Source organism: Ursus arctos, unplaced genomic scaffold (genome assembly GCF_023065955.2).
Source record: "Ursus arctos isolate Adak ecotype North America unplaced genomic scaffold, UrsArc2.0 scaffold_1, whole genome shotgun sequence".
Lineage (NCBI taxonomy): Eukaryota > Metazoa > Chordata > Mammalia > Carnivora > Ursidae > Ursus > Ursus arctos.
Window position 1 is genome coordinate 41,250,854 of NW_026622763.1, and position 21,591 is coordinate 41,272,444.

At 39.0% G+C, this 21,591-nt stretch overlaps 1 protein-coding gene across 6 annotated transcripts in view; it reads right to left on the bottom strand.

The window, feature by feature from the left end:
* Window positions 1–21,591, bottom strand: part of ITGB6 (integrin subunit beta 6) — a 125,754-nt gene that overhangs the window by 41,216 nt on the left and 62,947 nt on the right. For all 6 annotated transcript variants that reach the window (XM_048214338.2, XM_044381536.3, XM_044381537.3 and 3 more), the window contains 3 exons: window positions 16,665–16,830; window positions 15,285–15,446; window positions 11,974–12,069 (listed from right to left, as the gene is read on the bottom strand). In XM_048214338.2, the coding sequence (XP_048070295.1) occupies window positions 11,974–12,069; window positions 15,285–15,446; window positions 16,665–16,830 (424 nt within the window). The remainder of the gene's footprint in view (window positions 1–11,973; window positions 12,070–15,284; window positions 15,447–16,664; window positions 16,831–21,591) is intronic.

The window sequence follows — 21,591 nt, forward strand, 5'->3', positions numbered from 1 at the left end:
CTGCTTTGCCTTCAGGCTTTCAATTGTCAGCATTCCACAGTCAGGCAGGCAGCAAAGGGAGTGTGCTAATTAGATCAGGTGCTTGATCTTGAAGTCTGCACCAGCAATGACTAGGTAGTCGGCTTTGGAACTTTTGAGCACTACCTGTCTTTCTCCCAGTCTGCCCTGGAATGTAATTATCTTGTCAGCCAAGGAGCTGTAGCGCACAGCTGAACGAGTGCTCGGCAGCAGTGACAGAGTGATAAGGGAAGACGAATGGACCCACCGTGCATGACTGTTCCGAGACAAACAAATGCACACAGAGGCATTGGAGAACGGAAACTTAGAGAACAAAGAGGCTGCACTGACTATTTGTTGCTGAGGAGACTTCAGATCGTCCCTTAATAAGATTACCCTGCTTTTCGAGAGCGATTGCAGACCTTTGTTGGCAAACTCAAGTCCCAAAGCTTTAGAAAGCTCTTCTAAAATGGGAAGCAATGTTGGGTTCAATAGCAGCTTATGTGCTTTGCAGACCAAACGGCAGGTAATAAAACTTTGAAAGATGACTAGTAGGAGCACGATGAAGGGGACCAACAAAGAGAAAGCAGGTATATATACAAGGACTGCTAGCTCGCTATCAGCCCTTGCTACTGCAAGTGTGGTGGGTGGACCAGTAGCAGCAGCAGCACCTGGAAAATTGTGAGAAATGCAAAAACTCATTCTTAATTTTTTGAGGGCCCTCCATATGGTTTTCCATAGTGGCTGAATCAATTTACATTTCCACCAACAGTGCAGGAGGGTTCCCTTTTCTCCATATCCTCACCAACACTTGTTACTTCTTGTCTTTTTGATGAGAGCCATTCTAACACGTGTGAGGTGGTATCTCACTGTGGTTTTGATTTGCATTTTTCTGATGATGAGTGATGTTGAGCATCTTTTCATGTTGGCCATCTGAGTGTCTTCTTTGGAAAAATGTCTATTCAAGTCCTCTGCCCATTTTTTAAAAATTGGATTGTTTAGGGTTTTTTGTTTTTGTTTTGCTATTGACTTGTATGAATTCTTTATATATTTGGACAGTAGCCCCTTATTGGATATATGATTTGCAAATATTTTGCAGGTTGCCTTTTCATTTTGTTGATCGTTTCCTTTTTTGTGCAGAAGCATTTTAGTTTGATGTAGTTCCACTTGTTTAGCTTTGCTTTTGTTTGTTGCCTTTGCTTTCGGAGTTAGATCCAAAAAGTCACTGCCAAGACCAATGTCAAGGATTTACCACCTATGTTTTCCTCGAGGAGTTTTATGGTTTCAGGTCTTACATTCAAGTCTTGAATCCATTTTGCATTAATTTTTGTGTGGTGGAAGACAGTGACCTAGTTTCATCCTTTTGCATGTGGCTGTCCAGTTTTCCCAAAATCCTTTCTTGAAGAGACCTTGAAGAGACATTGTATATTTTTGCCTCCATTGTGGTAGATTAATGGACTATGTATGTGTGGGTTTATTGCTACCATATAATCCAATAATTCCACTTCTGGGTGTTTATTCAAAGAAAATGAAAACACTAACTCAAAAAGATGTATGCACCTCCATGTTTACTACAGGATTATTTATAATAACCAAGATATGGAAACAACCTAAGTGCCCATCCCTAGGTGAATGCATAAAGATGTGATATACATACACACACACACACACGCACACACACACACGCACACATATGCATGCACACACGCACACACGGTAGAATATTACTCAGCCATAAGAAAAGAAAGGAATCTTGCATTTGCAACAATACGGATAGACTTTGAGGGCATTAGGCTAAGTAAAAGCTAAGTAAAGTAAGTCTGGCAGAGAAAGACAAATACTGTACAATTTGATCAAATAAAAATAAAACAACAAACAAAAATGCCAAGTTCATAGATACAGAGAACACACTGGTAGTTTCCAGAGGAGAAAGAGGATGATGGGGCAATGAAATGGGTACGGGGAGTCAAAAAGTAAAACTTCCAGTCATCATGGGGATATAATATACAGCATGGCAACTATGGTTAACAATATTAACAATACCATATTGCATATTTGAAAGGTGCTAAGACAGTAAATCTTGAAAGTTCTCATCGCAAGAAAAAATTTTTGGAAGTAGGTACGGTGATGGATGTTAACTAAATTTATCATGGTGATCATTTTGCAGTGAATGCAAATATTTAATCATTATGTTGTGCAACTGAAATGTCAATTATACCTCAACTTTAAAAAAAAAGAAGAAATGCAAAACCTCAGACCCCATCCTGTACCTGAATCAGTGCTGGTGTTTTAATAAGCTCCCTGAGTTATTAGAGACACCAGAGGAGCTTTAAAAAAAGAAACCAACAAAACACTGATGCCTGGGTCTCAGCCTTAGAGATACTGAATTAATCAGATCAGGGTGTGGCCTGGGCATTGAATTTTTTAGAAAGCACCCTAGGTGATTTTAATGAGCACCAAAGTTTAAGAATATCTGGTATAGAATAGTCTATCTATACCCTTCTTGTTGCCAAATGGATGCTTCCAGGAAGGCTGTGACAATTTGGAAAATAAAGTTGCTATGTTTTTAAACCTGTACACCATGGATGCCTGGGTGGCACAGTCAGTTAAGCCTCCGACTCTTGCTTTTGACTCAGGTCATGATTTTGGAGTAGTGGGATTGAACCCTGCATTGGGCTCCCTGCTCAGTGGGGAGTCTGCTTCAGATTCTTTCACCCTCCCACTCTGCCCCTCCCTGCTTGCATTCTCTCTCTCACTCTCTATCTCAAATAAATAAATACATAAATATAATCTTTAAAAAAAACCCTGTACACCCATAATTTATAAGGGGTCCTCAGTCAGTCAGATACCTGTGACATCTATTCTCTAATCAAGAAAAAAATTGGTGTTTTGGAATGCCTGATGCCCATAGAAAGACACCATGCTTACTTCCCTAGGCCTTCAAGACTGAGGTATCTAGTTTTAGCCTACCCTTTCCACTCCATTCTCTTCTATGCTGGCTCACATCAAGCTGACTCGCCTTTTTTCAGTTTCTCAAAAGCATTGAGCTCTGAGTCCTTTGCTGCCTCAGGGCCTTTGCACATGCCTTCTCCTCTTGAAAACTCCTCAACCTTAAGGTTGCTGCTCTATAATCACGTCTTGAAAGGCGTCTTCCCAGAAGATCCTATAGAAGTAAGTCTTATACTCTCCTCTTTAATTTTTTCCATTGTTATACATTATTCTTTTCCATTTTTTAGTAATATTTCCAAAGTTTTTAGTATAAGCATGTTCCAAATATTGCATGGAGCATACTAATACTAAAAAATTATTTTTGTTTATTTGAAATTCAAATTGAATGCCCTGTATTTTTAATGTGCTAAATCTGGCAACCCTATAGAAAAAGTATGTGAACTTCTGAATAAGTGAATAAAGTGTGCCAAAACTGTTCAAGCTCAACAAAATGTTCTCCTTTGAGAATTTTCTGTCTACTTTTTGAAGATTCAATACCATAAGGACAACAAAATATTGAACAATGTTATAATTAATAGTTATCCCTTGTAGCATATTTTTGGCTTTTTTAGGTAATTAGGCATAAAATTAATATGCATAATACTCCCAACATTTCTATGTCCAGGGGCTGTCAGTTTAACTTGTCCCTTGTACCTTGATGCCCTATGTAATCTGTAAAAGACTATGCCATGTGGAGAATGCGTTGTAGTTAAACTCCTCCTTGGTGATCTGAGCCAAGGTGAGCTTCCTTTAAGCATCGCTGTAATTTGGGCCAGCCTCACAGTCATGGACAGAGAGGCCAACTGTCACTGTAGAAAAGGCTTCAGGGGATAAACGGGTAACTGAGTTAAATAAGAATCCCTGAATTCTGTGAGGCTCTGAGGAAGTGAAGAGTAGAGCAATTACACAACTCTGAGCACTTTGTAGTACAGAGAGGCACCTTTGAAGAAACAGTTTGTTCACAGATGTTGGAGTCCCCATCAAAAGGGCACTTTCAGGGATTAGAAAAAGGATACTAGAAATAATTTGTTGGTCCTATTAAGGTTATAACATGAATGTATAAAAAAGTAACTAAGTATCATTTGAATATGTAAAAAAGTAGCCTGGTAGTTAATGTAAAAATATAGTAATTATGGATGTTCTGGGACTGCTGATGAGAGGGGAACAAGTTGTTTTTTTCTTTTCAAGATTTTTTTATTTATTTGTGAGAGACAGAGAGAGCATGTGCATGAGAGGGGAGGGGCAGAAGGGGAGGGAGAGGGAGTGGGAGAAAGAATCTATAGCTGACTCAGTGCTGAGTGCTGGAGACCAACACAGGGATCCGTCCCATGACCATGAGATCATGACCTGAGCCAAAACCAAGAGTTGGAGGCTGGAGGCTTAACTGACTGAGCCACCTAGGCGCCTGGGAGCAAGTTTGTTTTTATTTTAAAGCAGATACCCTATAAGTATGGCAACCACAGATTTGGAATACTGTAGAATGACCTTGATTTCATCTAATGTGATTCTTGTCAGTAAAAGTGATTGTTTGACATATAACTAAATGCAATTTAATTTTCATGCCTTTATAAGACTGTAAATGTATAAACTCATTCAAAAAATCTGAATATACTTAATATGTACAGTATGATGCCAATTATGTTAAACTATGTAAATGCATGCAAAAAAAGAGAAGACTTATTTTAAAATGTCAAGATTGGTTAGCTGTGTCTGAGTGGTGAGTTTATGAGTGATCTTTATTTTCTTTGTGCTTTTCTGTATCCACCTCCCCCTGCTCTTTTTTGGGCAAATAACATGGATTAATTTTGTCATCAGAAAAAAAGTAATTTAAAGTGTGTGGTCTTTTTTGATTTTTGGTTTTGGCCACACTCCCACAGTGTTGGTAGGAGAGTAACTGATACAGCCACTTTGGAAAGCAGTTTGGACACATCTAGGTGACTTGAAGATGCTGTTTCCTGTGAGCCAAGGACTTGAGTTCTAGACATGGATTGTCAATGGAGAACACATGTGTAAGGATGTGCATGGCTGCAACCTTGGTAATGCTGAACAACTGGAAACGATCTGATGTTGTCAGCTGCAGAAAGAACACACTGCAGTGCATATACTCAATGGACTGTGCGTGGCAGGGGAACAAAGTACACTGGAGTTACATGTATCTCTGTGGATAAGCCTCAGAAACATAACACTGAGCATCACAGTGTGAGTGTACTTAATGCCCCACCACTGTAATAGTTAAACATGGTTAAAATGGTAAATTTTATGTTATGTGTGTTTACCATCATAACCCAGCCCTCCAAAACATAACATTGAGTCAAAATGCGAATTTTAGAAATAATAGGCACAGATGAAATTAAAAATGTAAGCCAAAATTATGTAGTTATTTATGGATCTACATATTTTTTAATGGTACAAAAAATAAACATGGGCACAATGAACTCTAAGTGCTGAACATTGGTTACTTCTATGGAAGAAAAGAGGAGGGTAGGGTTAGTGTTGTACGAGGACACAGCAGGCAACTATATCTGGAATGTCTTATTTCTTTAAAAAATCTGAAGCAAATATGGTGGCAAATGTTGAGATTCGAGACAGTTGGGTAGTAGGCATGTGGGTGTCATTATATTACTTCATTTTTCTGTATGTTTGAACTGTATCATCATAACAAAACCCTATAGTCTTTGTTAAACCATGTGTCCCCCTTTCTCCTTTGGCTTGAACTGTATGGTGATTGCCATAGACAATAGCTGTTGGGGATGTGTTGGCCAATGGCATGATGGGCCCAAGCTGTGTGGCCTGTTCTTACCACTCAGAACTTAATAGCCCATAAGGCAGAATCCAAATGTCTCTCTTTTTTCAACTCCACACATTTTTAAATTACTCTATTCATCTAAATTAGCAGCAGCAGTCAAGATGAAGTGTACACTGGTTTTGAAGGACTGCCATTTTTAAGAATTCTATCTATTCATTTCTTCATCTGTGAGGCTGCTCTGCTCCACCCTTAGGCTCTGTGCTTTTACTGCTCATTGACTTTCAAAGTTGGTTACTTTGTTTACAAGGCTGCTTCTTTGGTTGTCTAGTAGTTAGGAATTGGCATGCTCTTTCAGGACAGCGGCCAAGGTTCCAGTGCAACTTAACTCAGTGATTGAGGCTGTAGACTCAAAGAGTCTTGGTTCAAATCCTGGCTCTCACAGGCAACTTGCTTTATTTTGAATTCTTTTATTATTTATTTCATTTTAATTTATTTTATTTGGTTCAATTTTTATTTTTTATTGTATTTGGGTTTATTTTGGGTCCATAACATGGAGATTAAATGATAAAATGAGTTAAAATACTTAACCCAAGCTGCCACCTAATAAGCCCTCAGCAAACCTTCCCTATTATTCTCATAGTCATAGCTGCATAACGTCTTTGGCTCTCAGTTTCCACTGCTATAAAGGGAAGGGCTTAGTCCAACGCTATCATACTGTTAGCATCAAAGCTAGTTTTACGATAGGCAATTAATTTGCTGCCCCTTCTAACAAAGATGGTGAGTAGAAAAAAGTAAAAACATTGACAGATATGAAAACTCTGACCCCTCAGCAAAACTCTGCCTTGGGATGTCTGTCCAGAACACAAGTTCTAAAATCCCCTCATCCTGCTCTTTAGGCAAATTATTGGTCTACAAGTCTGTTAATGCTCTATGAGACTTCTACTTTTTTTCTTTCCAAGATTTTATTTATTTATTTGACAGAGAGAAAGAGTGCACAGAGGGAGAGTGAGAGGGAGAAGCAGACTCTCTGCTGGGCAGGGAGCCCAATGCAGGGCTTGATCCTAGAACCCTGGGATCATGACCTGAGCCGAAGGCAGATGCTTAACCAACAGAGCCACCCAGGTGCCCCGGCTCTGTGAGACTTCTTATGGCAGTTACTCTATTTATCTTCCTCTGTTGTCACAAACCATGGCCTAGTCCAAGGGAGGCTCTCAAGAAATATTTGATGAATGAATGAATGAATGAATGAATGAATGGCTTTAGTCAATAGCATATTGGTTCTAATGATATGCTAGACATTCTGGATGTTCTGTAAATCTTGAAACCTTTAGGCTTTGTATTGAAATTCCATTCTAGGGGGGACCTGGCTGTCTCAGTGGGAAGAGCATGAAACTCTTGATCTTAGGATCATGAATTTGAGCCCCACATTGCGTACAGAGCTTACTTAAATAAATAGAATTTTTTAAAAAAAATCCCATTTTATATTTGTCCAAGGGTTGGTCTAATAGGGCATCTCATTAAAACCCTATTTTAAAGCTGTATCTTTTAAAATTTTTTACCTGTGTGTTTATTTTCTGATTTATGAGTCTTTGAATTCTTTAGAAGAAAAGTACTATGTGTAAACTCGGTAACTACTGGTGACTTTTCATGGTTGTGATTTATTAATTAGTCTGGAAAATGCTTCTAACTACTTTGCCCTGATAGTCTGAGGACATGAGTGTTATTTCCAAATCCTCCCTCTCTACAAGCTGTTTTTATTAATGAGGAAAGCGTAGGCTGGCTCTCCTCAGTCTTTATTCCCAGATACCATCAATTAAAGATAAATCAAAATCCTTTTCCATTACACTTGCATTAAAAGGAATTTGTTAACTCTGTGGGGATTTCTTATAATCCAGAAGTTCTCTTTTTATTCCTAGATGATTTTATATTCACTAAAAGCATAAATTTGGAATACTTCTTTACAGGATGGGGTTGATAGGATAAAGAACAACTTTTTTGTCCATGCCCTAAAATTAGCTGTATTTTGGCTAGCTGGACTTGGTGTGTAGATCATTGGAATTCATGGTGATTTCCCTCCTCCAGGTTGAGAGTCACTGACTACTAAAGCTGGAGGTCATCTGGTCCAGTCCTTTTATTTTGTCAAAATTGAAGCCAGAGAAAAAGGGATTTTCATCAGAACAAAATTGTTTTGATCTTTTCCAGTAGTGAACATTATAAAACAAAACAATAATAGAACGGGCTAACAGACAGCAAAAGGGTCCAATTTTTGTTTTATCTCCCTCTCTAATTCTCTGCCTCCTTTCAACTCTCTTGCTGCACTGAAAAGCTCAGACGATGAGCAAAAAGGAAAGAAGGGGTGAAATAAAAACTGGGTTATTGATTCTTGAAAAAATGAAACTTTATGTGATAGATAATATTCACAAGCCACACAAAAACAGCAGGCTCATAGCATGTTGTGGCTACTCTTTATGCTTGTTCTTAGATAACAATGATCATCAAATGGGGGTACTTGCTCAGGGGTTTTCCTTTTGTGGCCTAATAAGAAGGCTCTTGAGCTTATCCAACAAGGTGGTCCCAAGGGTGATGGCAGAGAGTTCCTTTCCTCTGGTGCCATCTGGGTCCAACGTGGAAGGGGTGGAGGAGGGGACAGCCAGGGCTGCAAAGGATTATAGCAATGGGTCAGGCACACCTCTCCCTGCTTGTGTATATGGGCTCCCTCGGCTTTGACAGGTATTTGTCACATGAAACTCCAAATTACTATTTAGAAACTTTGGCCCAATTTGACTAAAGATGAAAATCTACCGTGTATTTGGAAATAGCCTAAACAGAAAGATGAGCAAAACCCACTATTCTCCTCAAAGAGGCAATCATTGAGGGCATTTCACCTCTAGAGAGAAGGGCCCTTTGGTGGTATTAAAACCAGCACGGGTCCCCTGTCCCTGTGCTTTAGATACATCACTCTGTCCTAATAACCACAGGGACATCAATTAGCAGTCATAAATGTTAGCAACTAAACTGGCAGTGTCCATTACCAATGTCTAGTTTACTTTCTAATGTTTCAACATTACATTGTAAATACTAGGTTATATAATAATTATCGTTAATCAACTTCACAAAACTCATCTTTTCCAGCCAGATGTAGACATTTTGAAAGATTAGAATATTTCAAAGTCTTGCAACTAATCCCAGGTGATAAATAATATGATTTGACAATGTAGTTAAGAATGCTAATTTAATTGTTTTTTATCTCAATATCTCACTAGGAAGAAAAGACTAGTCAAATTAGACAGTCAGGCTTTAGTAGCCTGATACTATCTTAATGTAAATTAACAGTAAACATTTGAAAACAACAGAGGAGATAATTTTTTTTTTTTAAGCTTGGGTAATTGAATCCTGATTCAAAATGGTGTTTAGCACTAGAATGTAATATGCTACCTACTGCTCGGTCTATTATCTATCATTATCTTTTGAACCCTGTAATTGGACAAACAGGCATCTATTCATAATAATAAGTTTGTTCAAAATCATCTGTTTGCTGGAGTCTGGGGTGCACACTGCTGTCGTATTGAACTGACTGCAAAGCTGCTTACTTTTTTCCTTTCCATTGTCTGTTCTTCTTTGTTACCACAAAGTACAGCAACACTACATATCTGGACAGTCCAGAGCATCTTACCAAAGTTACAAAAAAAAAAAACCCAAAAAAACCCCACAACCCAAACCAAATTTTTCCTGCATTCCATGAATGGACAACATAAATCATATTTGCTGCAAGAGGGGCCGCCATTGAATCTGAGCCATCCCCTGCCTGGAGTGTGTGCACATAACTATGCTTAACACAGACCTGGGGCAAGCACATTGCCTTCTGGAATTTCCATAGACCCACCCACTTAGTTGCTTTATTTATCCTATCACTGGTTTCATTTTTCAGGGATTCTTAGTAGTCATGTTCCTTCTATCACAGCTATCCAAACATCAGCTTGCATGGGACTCCTGCTCACAGAGGTCTCCTTCTAAGAGATTTAAATGGAAGGGCAAGGCAAGCCATTATTGGTTTATTTTCAGTTTTCATTACCAGTAAAACAAGAGATCGGCATTTTCATGCTGTATGAAACCTTCAGGGAAGTGCAATGTCGCTGTCATTATTTTTAGACCCGACTGCCCCCGCCTGCCCCCACAAAAGCAGATGGAATGATGAGTCCATCAAAATAGAGATGAAATGATGAAAGAAAGCATCAGAGTCATAGAGTGGGCTGCTGCCCTGGTCTGCTGCGTGGCTCCCTGACAATGTCCCTTTGAATTTAGTGGAGCCTGGATGGTAAAGACCACAGATCATGACAAAACATAAATTTGCCTCATAATGAGATTAGTAGGCAGGCAAAATAAATGTCTTGCTGTTACATTAGAGGCAGGCTCTAATCTGGTGTTTTCCTTGGAAATGATCATTTCCTTTGCAACGGGGAACCGTCGGCTTCTAAGGAACTTAAATCTGACAGATTCTGTTTTGCCACGTGGTTATTTTTCATGTTCTGTCTTTTTAGTAGCAGTTTTGAGGAGGTGTGTAAAGGAGTTGTGAGTCTTAGAGACTATACCGAAGTGAGTTACGGACGACTCTGTTCTCGATCACCGATCCTATTTCCCAGACTCCCCTTTTAAGAAAAGTTCTGTACAACCCTCCTCCCACTTCTAAACAGGAACTGGCTGTGGAGGAGGTGTTGTGACCCCCAAGGTCCTTCCACTCTAGCCTTAAGGATCAAAGACAGAAGAGGTGCACTATTGTAATTGGGGTATATTTTTTTTTTAATCTTAATGCAACTCGACTACTTAAAACCACTGGAAACAAGTATCACATACTAAAGAGCCTTAAAAAAATGCCCAGATCAGGTGAACCCACATGGTCTCTGAGTAGAACAAAGGACTTGAGTATGCAGCTTGATTGCAAAGGACTTTTTTGGTTTTCAGCAGAAGGCAAACTCACCTGGAGTACAATACCCTGCTCTCATTAAAAATGCAAGATAGGATCTCCTCCTGGATCCTTTCTACAGAACCCAATGCAAGTTCATGGGCTGTACTGTCCTTAGCAGTGAGTGGCATTTAATCAAAGCCTTCTGTGAAATAATCTGAGTTTCCTGAGCCCTGTAAAGTCACCAAGAGAGTTAAGGGGTCCTTTCAAAGGAAGGTCAGACTCTGAATTTAGGAGTATTTGAAGCTTCTGCATAGAAGGCATAGACAATTTAATGTACACCTATTTTCTCTACATTTTCTCAGGGCCAGGCTGGAGATTCCTTACTTCTTTGTGAAACCACCCTTTAGGAATAAAGCATTTGCTACTACCTTGATTCATGGTATTTGACCTACTGTTTTCATAGGCTGGAATACAACCACAGAAACCTTTTGTGTTTGCCTGTGCATTTTACAGTTTAGGCAGTGGTTTATGAACATTAGTGCATCTAATAAAACAGTTCCCTTTCTGCATCTGGTGTTTCTATCCAAAAACTTGAACTGCAAATCCAGCTAGTAGGAGGGAGAAAATATATTTTGGACCAATTTAACAAGTTTTTCCTTTCAACTTCTTACTTCTCAATGGTTGAAATTGTGTCTCTACTTATGTATTTTCTTTTCTTTTCTTTTTTTTTTTTTTTGAAGATTTTATTTATTTATTCGACAGAGATAGACAGCCAGCGAGAGAGGGAACACAAGCAGGGGGAGTGGGAGAGGAAGAAGCAGGCTCATAGCGGAGGAGCCTGATGTGGGGCTCGATCCCATAACGCCGGGATCACGCCCTGAGCCGAAGGCAGACGCTTAACCGCTGTGCCACCCAGGCGCCCCTCTACTAATGTATTTTCTATGCATCTGATTTGTAGGCGTCTGAAAGTTTCAAGTCAATTCCGCTCCTATTCTCTGTTAACCCCCTCCTCATCAGATGGAACAGTTCAAGGGAAGACAGACTGATTTCTGTTAGACAGGTGCTCCTCCATTCATTGGTGCTCTTACAACTTACCATGTCATTCTCGAGTTCTTTCTTCCTTGCCCTACCATATCTGTCCCCCACTCTCCATCGCAGCCCTGGGCTTGTAATTTAAATTGCAGATAGTAACCGAATCCACTCTACCAAGTGTCCAGTATATTTGTCATGTGTTCACGATTTTCTAATGGCATTCCATGCATTAAACCCTCAGAGTTCATGTTAAAGTTTCATGTCAAGTAATCTCCTTGAAGGAATTCCCCAAATGGTGTTTACTTACCTCATATAGATGAACTTGTTCTTGGGTTACGGCAAAGATTAATAGCACGTTATTTTGCACCAGTTTATCAATGAGTTGTCCAATTGTTGGATATTCCTAAAATTGACATAAAGAATTTAAGTATCATCTTAACACGAGTATGTAAAATAAAGAGAGGAATACTTCTTTCAAAGATATCAAAGATATCAAACATATCATTGGCATTTTGCTTTGGTTCTAAGTTAAAAAAAAATCACAGTTAACATTAGTCACTTAATTGGTTTAATAATTGTTGCCTAAATCTTGTAAATCCAATTAATTCCTAAGAGTCAGTGCCCAGCAATGTGGTGCATTGTGGTCTGTCACTTCTAAGGAGAGCACTTGGAATTTATTTAAAGACTTATAGTGTGTCAGATTTTCAAGGGTAGAGACACAGTTCTTCTAAGTGCCACTTGGCAGCAGGCTCAAGCTGTAGAGAATGTTTGTTAGAGTCAGGGGAGGAGCAGATAGATGATGACAGACGTGACTGAGGGGACTCAGGTAGCTCAGAAACTCCTACTGGAATTGGATGAGGCGGGCTGAGGGCTGAGGGCCGAGGAAAGGGCAGCCTGCTGAGGAATGATACACTACAGTTCCTGTGTCCATCTGATCTGTGACACTCCTGCGCCAGTTTCGGGTTTGATCTTACTGACTTTTTGATGTCAGTGATCAGTTTTATGGGATCCTGCAATATATTTACAGGACAGCTGAAAACACATTGTACCTTTTTCTCATTGACACATTAATTCCCAAGTGATATGAGTTCTTTAAAAACTAAAGAAGGTATAAATTGTCAAATTTGATTACTTTCTAAAGTTAAAAAAGGTACAGCACATTTGGCTGTTGTAAGACTCCAAATGTGGATAATGTACAAAGAGGAAACTCAATGAAAGAGTAGCCTGCAAACAATGAAACTAAGAATATGTTGGTCGCGAAGTCAGCCAAAGTGGAGGAACGCTGATAAGTACGCTTTCCTGGACACTAACATGTTCACATATTCTCAGCATGCTGGGAATAATTCTGCCTAAGAGCTTCATTAGGCCCCAGATTCAAGTTGAGGGAAAAGTACAGTTTCGCCTAAAATACTCAGGTAGATGAACCAGCTGCATATCTGGCTGTGTAATATGTGCTTGCCATCCAATTTGGATTTTTATTAATAAACAGTAAGTAGAATCCAGGTAATATAAATTTTCCAGAGGCTGACATATTTAGTGTTCCCTTCTTTTTCAACTGCCCAAACACCAACAATCATTGACCTTTAAGCCTGAATTCCCCCAACGCTGGCCCCTCCTAACGACACGTTCTTGCATTTTCAGCTGCTGTGGGTGTGTAGCAAGGATCACACCATGAAGCCCTTCGTAGGTGGACAAATGTCGTTTTCTATTTGACGTAGATCATTTGGCTCAATTCACGCAATTATATTGTGTGTGTGTTCCTCAAAGACAGGGACCATGTCCTATTATTTTGTGGCCCCAGAAGCCAAGCCCAGTGTTGCGTGCATAGGAATTACTCAAAGGACCTGGGGAACTATGCTGTAGGCATGGAGATAACCCATGACTTCTGTGCATTTGCAGCAACTTACTGGGCAACAATGAATTGAACACTTATTAGAAGGTCATACGAAGCAACAAGTAATGTTTGCTTCTATGATCCTGCTTTTTCCAAGACGTCTATTAATGGAGCATTTGAATAGTTACAAGAAAAAGTAATAAGAAAGAGATCTATGTCTCACAATTTCTTGGCACTCAAAGGAAATGTGGCTATTCTCATGGATATTGTAATATGGAAAGGCAACTTATGTGATAAAATTTTGAGGACTAATATTGATCAGAATTTAGGGGAAAACACTCATGGTTGAAGTTTAGCAATTTAAGTCAAGGAATGGTAGCAGGTGATTTGTGAATCATTAGTTTTTAAAAAAACCAATTAGCATCATATATATATATATATACACACACACACACACACACACACACACACACACACACATACACATGTGTTATCTCGCTGAATTCTTTCTTTAGAGAATAGTTTTTCCAATCTGATATTAGTATTCTGGGTTCTCTTCTCTCTCTCTTTCTCTCTCTCTCTCTCTCTCTCCTTCTCTCTCTTATATACATTCCTATAGCATTGTTATTTTATAAAGTCACTTGAATTCTCTGTGCCATATTTCCCCAAGTGTTAAATGGAGATAATATGACCTTTCCAGGGTGCTGCTTCATAATTCAATTTTATTTCATACATAGTCAGCTCCCACTGTGTTCTGGACACTGTGCTGGCAGGAAATAGAGGTAATACACCAGTCCTGGTCCCAAGGAATGCATATTAGAGAAAGACAGACGAACATAAGCAAACACATTTCCACATAGCGATGGGTAAGAAGAGATCTATGTACTAGAGCGAGGGGAGGGATGATCACTTTGGGGCTCAGTAAAGGGCAAATAGGCCTCTCTGGGAGCAGTCATGATTGAGTTGGATTTTAAAGGATAATCGAGAGTCTCTCAGCAGCCTCGGAGGGAAGGGCATTCCAGACAGAGGGAACAACATGTGCACAAGCATGGCAGCCTCGTGATCCATTCAAGGAAAACAGATACCTAGGGTCCTGAGGAGTATCAAATGCGATCATGTATGTCAAAGAGCTCTGAAAATTTTATGTTATTTTACACAAGTCAAGGAAAACAGATACCTAGGGTCCTGAGGAGTATCAAATGCGATCATGTACGTCAGAGAGCTCTGAAAATTTTACGTTATTTTACACAAGTCAAGAGCTTTTTTCCCACCCTTTGAATGTTACCAGCATTTTTAAGATGATGTTTTAAATGACAAAAATAAGCCAAATGTGAATAAACACCAGCCAAGCAGTACTTGACAGCCGTTCCCCATGGAGCACCATGGTGCATAAAAGCATGATGTTATTTAGGGCCGTGACTCTGGGACGTATCATTCACAGAAACTCCTAGGTGATTGTTGTTTTGGCCTCAGCTCCCCTTTCTGGGGCTGTCATTGAGAACAGAATGAGCCGATGGCACTGCTTTTTACTGACCTTGGGCTTTGTGAGAAATCAGGGAGGTTCTGGGATCATTCAAGCCATAGTAGACCCAAACTTCTCACCATATCCCCACCACCCACCTGTGTTCCTATGGGAAGCTCTAAGGGCAATTTGTTCGTCTCAAAGCAGAAAATGTGTACTGCTTTCACCAAAAAAAATGTGGGTTATGTTGTGTATTGCAGTGATTGTTGCTTCATTTGCCTACTTGCAGCCCTGGAAACCGTGTAGAGCGCAGGTTACACACCAAGAGAGTTGACATGGAGTACTCATTCTTGCTGTCCAAGTGACAGAGACCATCGTTAGGAATGACAATGCCTGCCAGTTTGCTATCCATTCCAAAATGAGAATCGGCATCACTCACAAAGACCAGGAGATGGAGGGAATCATTCCGCCAGCCAATCTTTTCCTACAGTGAGAAAGAAACATTTGGGTCATGTGGGATAGAGGCAGGCATTTATTGAGAGTGGATCAATTATGACTGGACACATTCAGATTACAAAAACTATATTGCAGATCTATCTGTTTTGGCCTTTTTCATCTATTGTGAGTTGATGATTATTAATGTATTTAAAACATGAAATTGTATGGCAGTTGCTTTTTCTTGGATAACACTTTCTGATGATTTATGTTTCAGAAAAAATAGTTCCACTATAATCACTATCCAGTTGATCTTGATTTTTGTATAGTTAATTATTTTTACTGTCCAACTTTCAATTTACCAGAAAAATGAGTAGAGGGAATGAGGGAGGTCATAGATTATCCCAAATCCAAGCTGAAGAAAAGCTAGTAAGAATGCAATACACAATGGACTTAAAGGATGCCTGTTTTATTAAAATGTCACCCAAAATTAGGCACATTTTTCTCTTTCTACTGATACCATCCAAAAATTATAAATGTAATACAAAGATAGGAAATGGTTATCAAAGTATGATCCCCAGCATATGGCTTTTTAAGATGATCTGTTGTCTGTTTCTTAGCAGAGCTCTCCCCTTTAGTTGATATTAGTTCAGGAACTAGTGGGACAAAAAGTCATCCTGGCAGGGCCATCCCACTTTATCCTTTTTCTTCTTTCCCTAATACCTCGCCCCCCCACCACCCCAACCGTCCAGGACTTTCAGCACTGTCTGTTTCCTGGTATTTTCCAGGAAGAGCTGTCATCTGAAGACAGGGCAGTCATTCCCTTTGATACCTGTCTGATTATCAAGGAGGAGTGGTGTTCCTGCATTGTTGTAGGGACAATGTAGCTTCTGATACCGATTTTGTTGTTTCAAAACAATAAATATCTATTCTTATGTAGAAGTTTACACTGACTCAAGACATTTTTACTTTTTTCGTTAATTTCTGCCTGTGGTTTTTATTTTTAGCATGGTTAATTCAAAAATAATCTAATCTTGATCTTTGAAAATTAATCAATTTTTCCCAACACTACTCTAATGTTATTAGATTATTTGAATATCAGACATAAAAAAGTGTCAGTTTCAACATGACTAAATTACAAATTTTTGGAAATTTTATGTTTTAAGAAATGTAAAAATATGGCAATTAAAGGAAAGATAAAGTTAGCTAAGCTTTTCAAAGTAGATTTGCTAATAAGAGACTCAATTTGTGTTATCCCTCAGCATACCTTACACACAGCAGCTTGCATAATTGCATCAAATCCACCTTCTGGTGTGTCAATATTAGCAGAAATTTTCTGATTCTTCACAATTTCATTGAATCTTTCAGCATCATTCGTCAATGGCAAAATGTGCTTGAATCCAAATGTAGGTAAGCAGAAGTATGGAATACTACTGCAAAGGTAAGATGTGAAAATGTTCTTAATGAAATGTGATACCACACACAAGTAATGGACCTAGTAGCCTAGCAACTTCATCTTAAGTGAAGGTGGATTTTCCTTAAGAGCCTGACTCTGGAACTTCGTTCTCCGTCTCCCCGTTAAGCTTGTTTCAGCATTTCCCACTTACCCCTTCCAAATTGACCGTATTAGCTACTACTGAGTGCTTACTGTGCTTTTTACTTTGGCTCAAGCTCAGATAACAGATAATCAGGTCGGACTCCCCACTCCTCTGTGTGTGTGTGTGTGTGTGTGTGTGTGTGTGTGTGTGTGTGTGTGTGTAATCACTACCTTCTAGTGCTTCTCAACCAAAATCTACCATTAAGTTTCTGTGATGACAACAATTCCTTTGTATTCTGATAGCTTAAGCTGTTATCAAGTATGAGTCACCTTGTAGCAAGATTGAGAGAGATACCCATCTTCTTTCTTCTCTGCTCCTTCCTGTACTCCCAGCCCTGACTGCCAAGGGCCCCAAAATCACAGCAGGGCTCTTGGTTCTGGAGCTCAACTCGACTATGGCTGAACAGACTGTTGTGGACGTGGGTAGGAATAAAACTATCTCTTAAAACAATTGCCACATGGGAGAAATGTTAGGATGAGATCTGCCCCAAAGATATTGCAGTTGAACAGAAAAAGCTGATCATGAATTCAGCCACATCTTATTCTGAAAGCCAGTTAGTAGTCGTGGATGAGAGTTTGGACAAGTTGCTCAATCCTTCTGAGCTTCAGGTGTTCATTTGTAAAATGGAGAAAATGGTACAGAGCAGAGGTTCTTAAGTGCAGTCCTTGGACGAGCCGCACGAACATCACATGGGAACTTGTTATAAATGCAAAATCTGGGATATTCTTCCAGACTTACTAAGTGAGAAATGTGAGGGATGGGCTCCCTGATGCATTCAAATCTTCCTTATGCATTCTAATGTTTGAAAAACAGTTGTATAGAAGTACAGAGACACCAAAGGGTGGCCCCAGTGGGGTTGTGCTATGCCGCCTGGAGAGAGCTGGTTGACTCTTGTAAGAGCAGCTTTCGAGGTTCAGGGCCTGTCTTGCGAGCACACGAAGAGCTGGAGCATCTTTCAGAGTGAGGCTCCTGTCCACCAAGTTCATTTGCCTGAGGTAGACCGTCTTCAGTATTCAGATTCCATATCTGCAAATTCACCTACTCACTAAAGTTTATTTCTAACCCCCCAATCAATACCTTCGGTATTTTCTGAATCATTCATGTACACACACAGAGTGGCAAAAAATTTGAGTCGCCTGGTTCGCAGGTTCCCAGCGGAGGTGAAACAAGGCTCTGTGTTCTCGCTTCAGCTCTCCAACTGTAAGCAAGTGTCCCTTTTGTGGTCTATTTGGTGCCAATTTTTTTTTTCATTTTTGTGCTTTTTTTGGGCACATTTTGCTGCTTAGAATGGCCCTCAAGTGTAGTGTTGAAGTGTTGTCTAGTGTTTGTAAGTGCGGGAAGGCTGTTATGGGCCTTACAGAGAAAATATGTGTGTTAGATAAGCTTTGTTCTGGTGTGACTTATATAGTGTTGTTGGCTGTGAGTACAATGCTAATGAATCAATAATATATATTCAGTTGTTTTTAAACAGAAAGACACAGAAAATAAAGTTACGTATTGATCAATTGGAAAAAAAAAATGGCCAGAGGCTCACATGAGCCTAATTCTGTGTTTCCCCTTGGAGCAGTAGTTTTAGCATTGGCTAAGTCAGTGTTTGAGGAGACTTTATAGAGCAAGACTCCCACGAATGATGAGAATCTACTATACAATCAGAATGACTCCGGATTAGTTCACACTGGGAAGTGGAGCTCTGCTGGGACCGAAATGCTGGTGTCTGCAAAGGTAGCTATTTTCTTCCTGTCAGTAGACTTTCATGGAAAGTAGGTCATAATCCAAAATGTCCTCAGGCTTCAGAACAAGGGGAGTTGGAGGACCGCAGCTCTCTGAGATGTCCCAAGAAAGCTATCTCCAGAATGGATGCTCTTGGTCATATCTGGCTCCTCCCTCACCTGTAGTTGGTTTTTTTAGTTAACAAAAATTTGGGAAGCCCTGGTAGCCAACAGGACTGGAAACTCTGGAAGAGCCTGGGCTAAGGCTCTTGGATGCATGTGGCCCATACTTGCCTCTGGGTCTGCTCTTTCTTGGCATTCCCCTAACCTATGATGAGTAAGCCTACGTCTGTTCATTCTTTCAGCTCTGTCAAGACACCTGGTCTGGGGGGCCCAGGAGCCAGCCTATAGCTTCTGGGGAACTTCTTGTATTTCCCTTCTGACTCATTATTTTTAACTTTAATTCTCAAAAGGCAGTCTTATTCTCTTTTATTATCTTGCATTAGCTTTCACTGAAGCTCTGAAGTGCTGACCACAGATAGTATCTATTTAGTAGGATTGTTGTAAAGCCTGAATGAGATTAAATATGGAAGGCACACAGCACAATGAGCTCTTCAGGTAAGTGCTTACTAAACATTACTGTCATTTTTTACATAAATCACTTTTACACAGAGTCTAGCACAGACTTGAGGACAGAAAGGGATTTGGCCAATGACATCTAGAATCATATGTTTTTTTTCCTGATTAAAGGAATAATACATGTTCACTGAAGAAAATTTGAGTTAATATAAAAGTGTAAAGAAGAAAATAAAAATCTAAATTTTAATAGTTACAAGATATATCACAGTTTGATAATCTATTACTAAAAATTTATTTCATAAATCTTTCTGTAATTAAATAATGTAGTGATCCTTCTGCATACACCTTTCGGACTCTATTATATCTCTGCTTAGAATTGATTCTTTCAAGGGTAATTGCTGGGTTACTTTTCAATCCATATTAGCAAACTCCTTTCCAAAAAGTTTGTATCAATTACATCATGAAAAAAACAAAATAAAATAAAAATATATCAGATGATTAGTTAAAAATGACATCTTAATTTAATTTTTAATTTCCATTTTATTGCTACTAAGACTGTGCATTTGTACATATTTATTGACAGTTTGTATTTCTTTTTTGGCCAATTACCAGCTTCCATCCTTTGCTCATTTTCTTATTGGAATATTTTTTATTTCCTATCTTAATTTTAAGAACCTTTTCTCTTAAAAATATTAACCTTTTGTCTTTGTGGTTTGTCTTTTAATTTTGTTTATGCTGTTTTGGGATATATACCTTAAAACTTTTTATGCAGTCAAGTGTTTTTCAACCTTCAAATATGAGACATTTTTTAAAGAGGAAGAGGTTTAATTTTCTTTTCAAATTGTTACCTATTAAATGGCAATGATTTAGCATTTGTTCTAATTGCCCCAATAGCATTTTAAGTAGTTGTGTGTTGGAAAAAAATGCATTCAATTTAGAACAAAAAGACTGAACAGTTATCTATTCTTAGGCAAGCTACTTACCACTGCTGGGCCTCAGATCCTCATCTGTAAAATGAGACTGATAATACTATCGACTTCACAAAGTTCTTGTGAAGGTTACATGAGATAAAAAGCATGTAACTATCTGACGTGTACTGTTGTCCCTGTAATCTGACTGCTCTTGGAAACTGAGCATCTTCTGAAACCAAAGAACTAGCATTCCTATCTTTTTGTAAGAAATTTACATGTTTCTTGGTTAGAATTGCTAGGTAGATCCTACTAGAACTCTGTGCTTTTGGAAAGTGGAATGAAATGTTAGTTTAATTCAATAAATAGGCCCCTGTGCTGTGAGACCCATGTAACTAAAGCAAAGCAGAATGTCAGACTTGGGTCATGCCAGGAAATTTTGAGTGTAGACTCTCCCTGTTTTGGTCGAAGTCCTTCCTCTAATAGGGGCTCATATTTGGCTGTTACTTTTCTAGCATAGCAATTGAAGGAAGTATGTACTCATCACCAAATAATTTGATTTTGAGTCCCTAGATAACAATAGATTTGCATTTAAAATGCAGAATAATTATGAAACACAGTATACAAAAATGCTATTTATATTTTTGGTTAGATTTTTAAATAAATATACATAAATTAAGATTACAGTGATACATGCCAAATGGCTAACACCATCTTTTTTGAGTGGGATTAGAAATAATTTCCCTTTTCCTCTTTTTGTCTGCATTCCCACATGGGCTTCTATTACCTTTGCAATAAGAAACTATTCTGTATACTCATATATATTTATGTGTGTGTGCATAGAAGAAGTCTAAGCATTTCATGGTTCTGTTTCCTCTTTTGCAAAATTATGATGAATCCCTCACTGTTGGTGTCATATTAAAAAACAAACAAAACCTGAAACAAAACATAGCACATATGGAATAATGTTAAAAAAGAAATCTCTCACAGTGTTTGATAGAGGAAGGAAATTTGACCTTTGTGCTATTAAATATTTTTATTTTTTTTTTTTTTTTTTTTTTTTTTTTTTTTTAAAGATTTTATTTATTTATGTGACAGAGAGACAGCCAGCGAGAGAGGGAACACAGCAGGGGGAGTGGGAGAGGAAGAAGCAGGCTCCCAGCGGAGGAGCCTGATGTGGGACTCGATCCCTGATCGCCAGGATCACGCCCTGAGCCGAAGGCAGACGCCTTAACGACTGCGCTACCCAGGCGCCCCTATTAAATATTTTTAAATGCACATTACAGCCTATCTGCAAATATAGAAATGGAGAGAATATATTCTTGTCACTGTGTCTTAGATAACAGCCTAAGGAAAACTTCTTTAAAAATGTAAACCACTTCAGCATTCTTACATGGTGA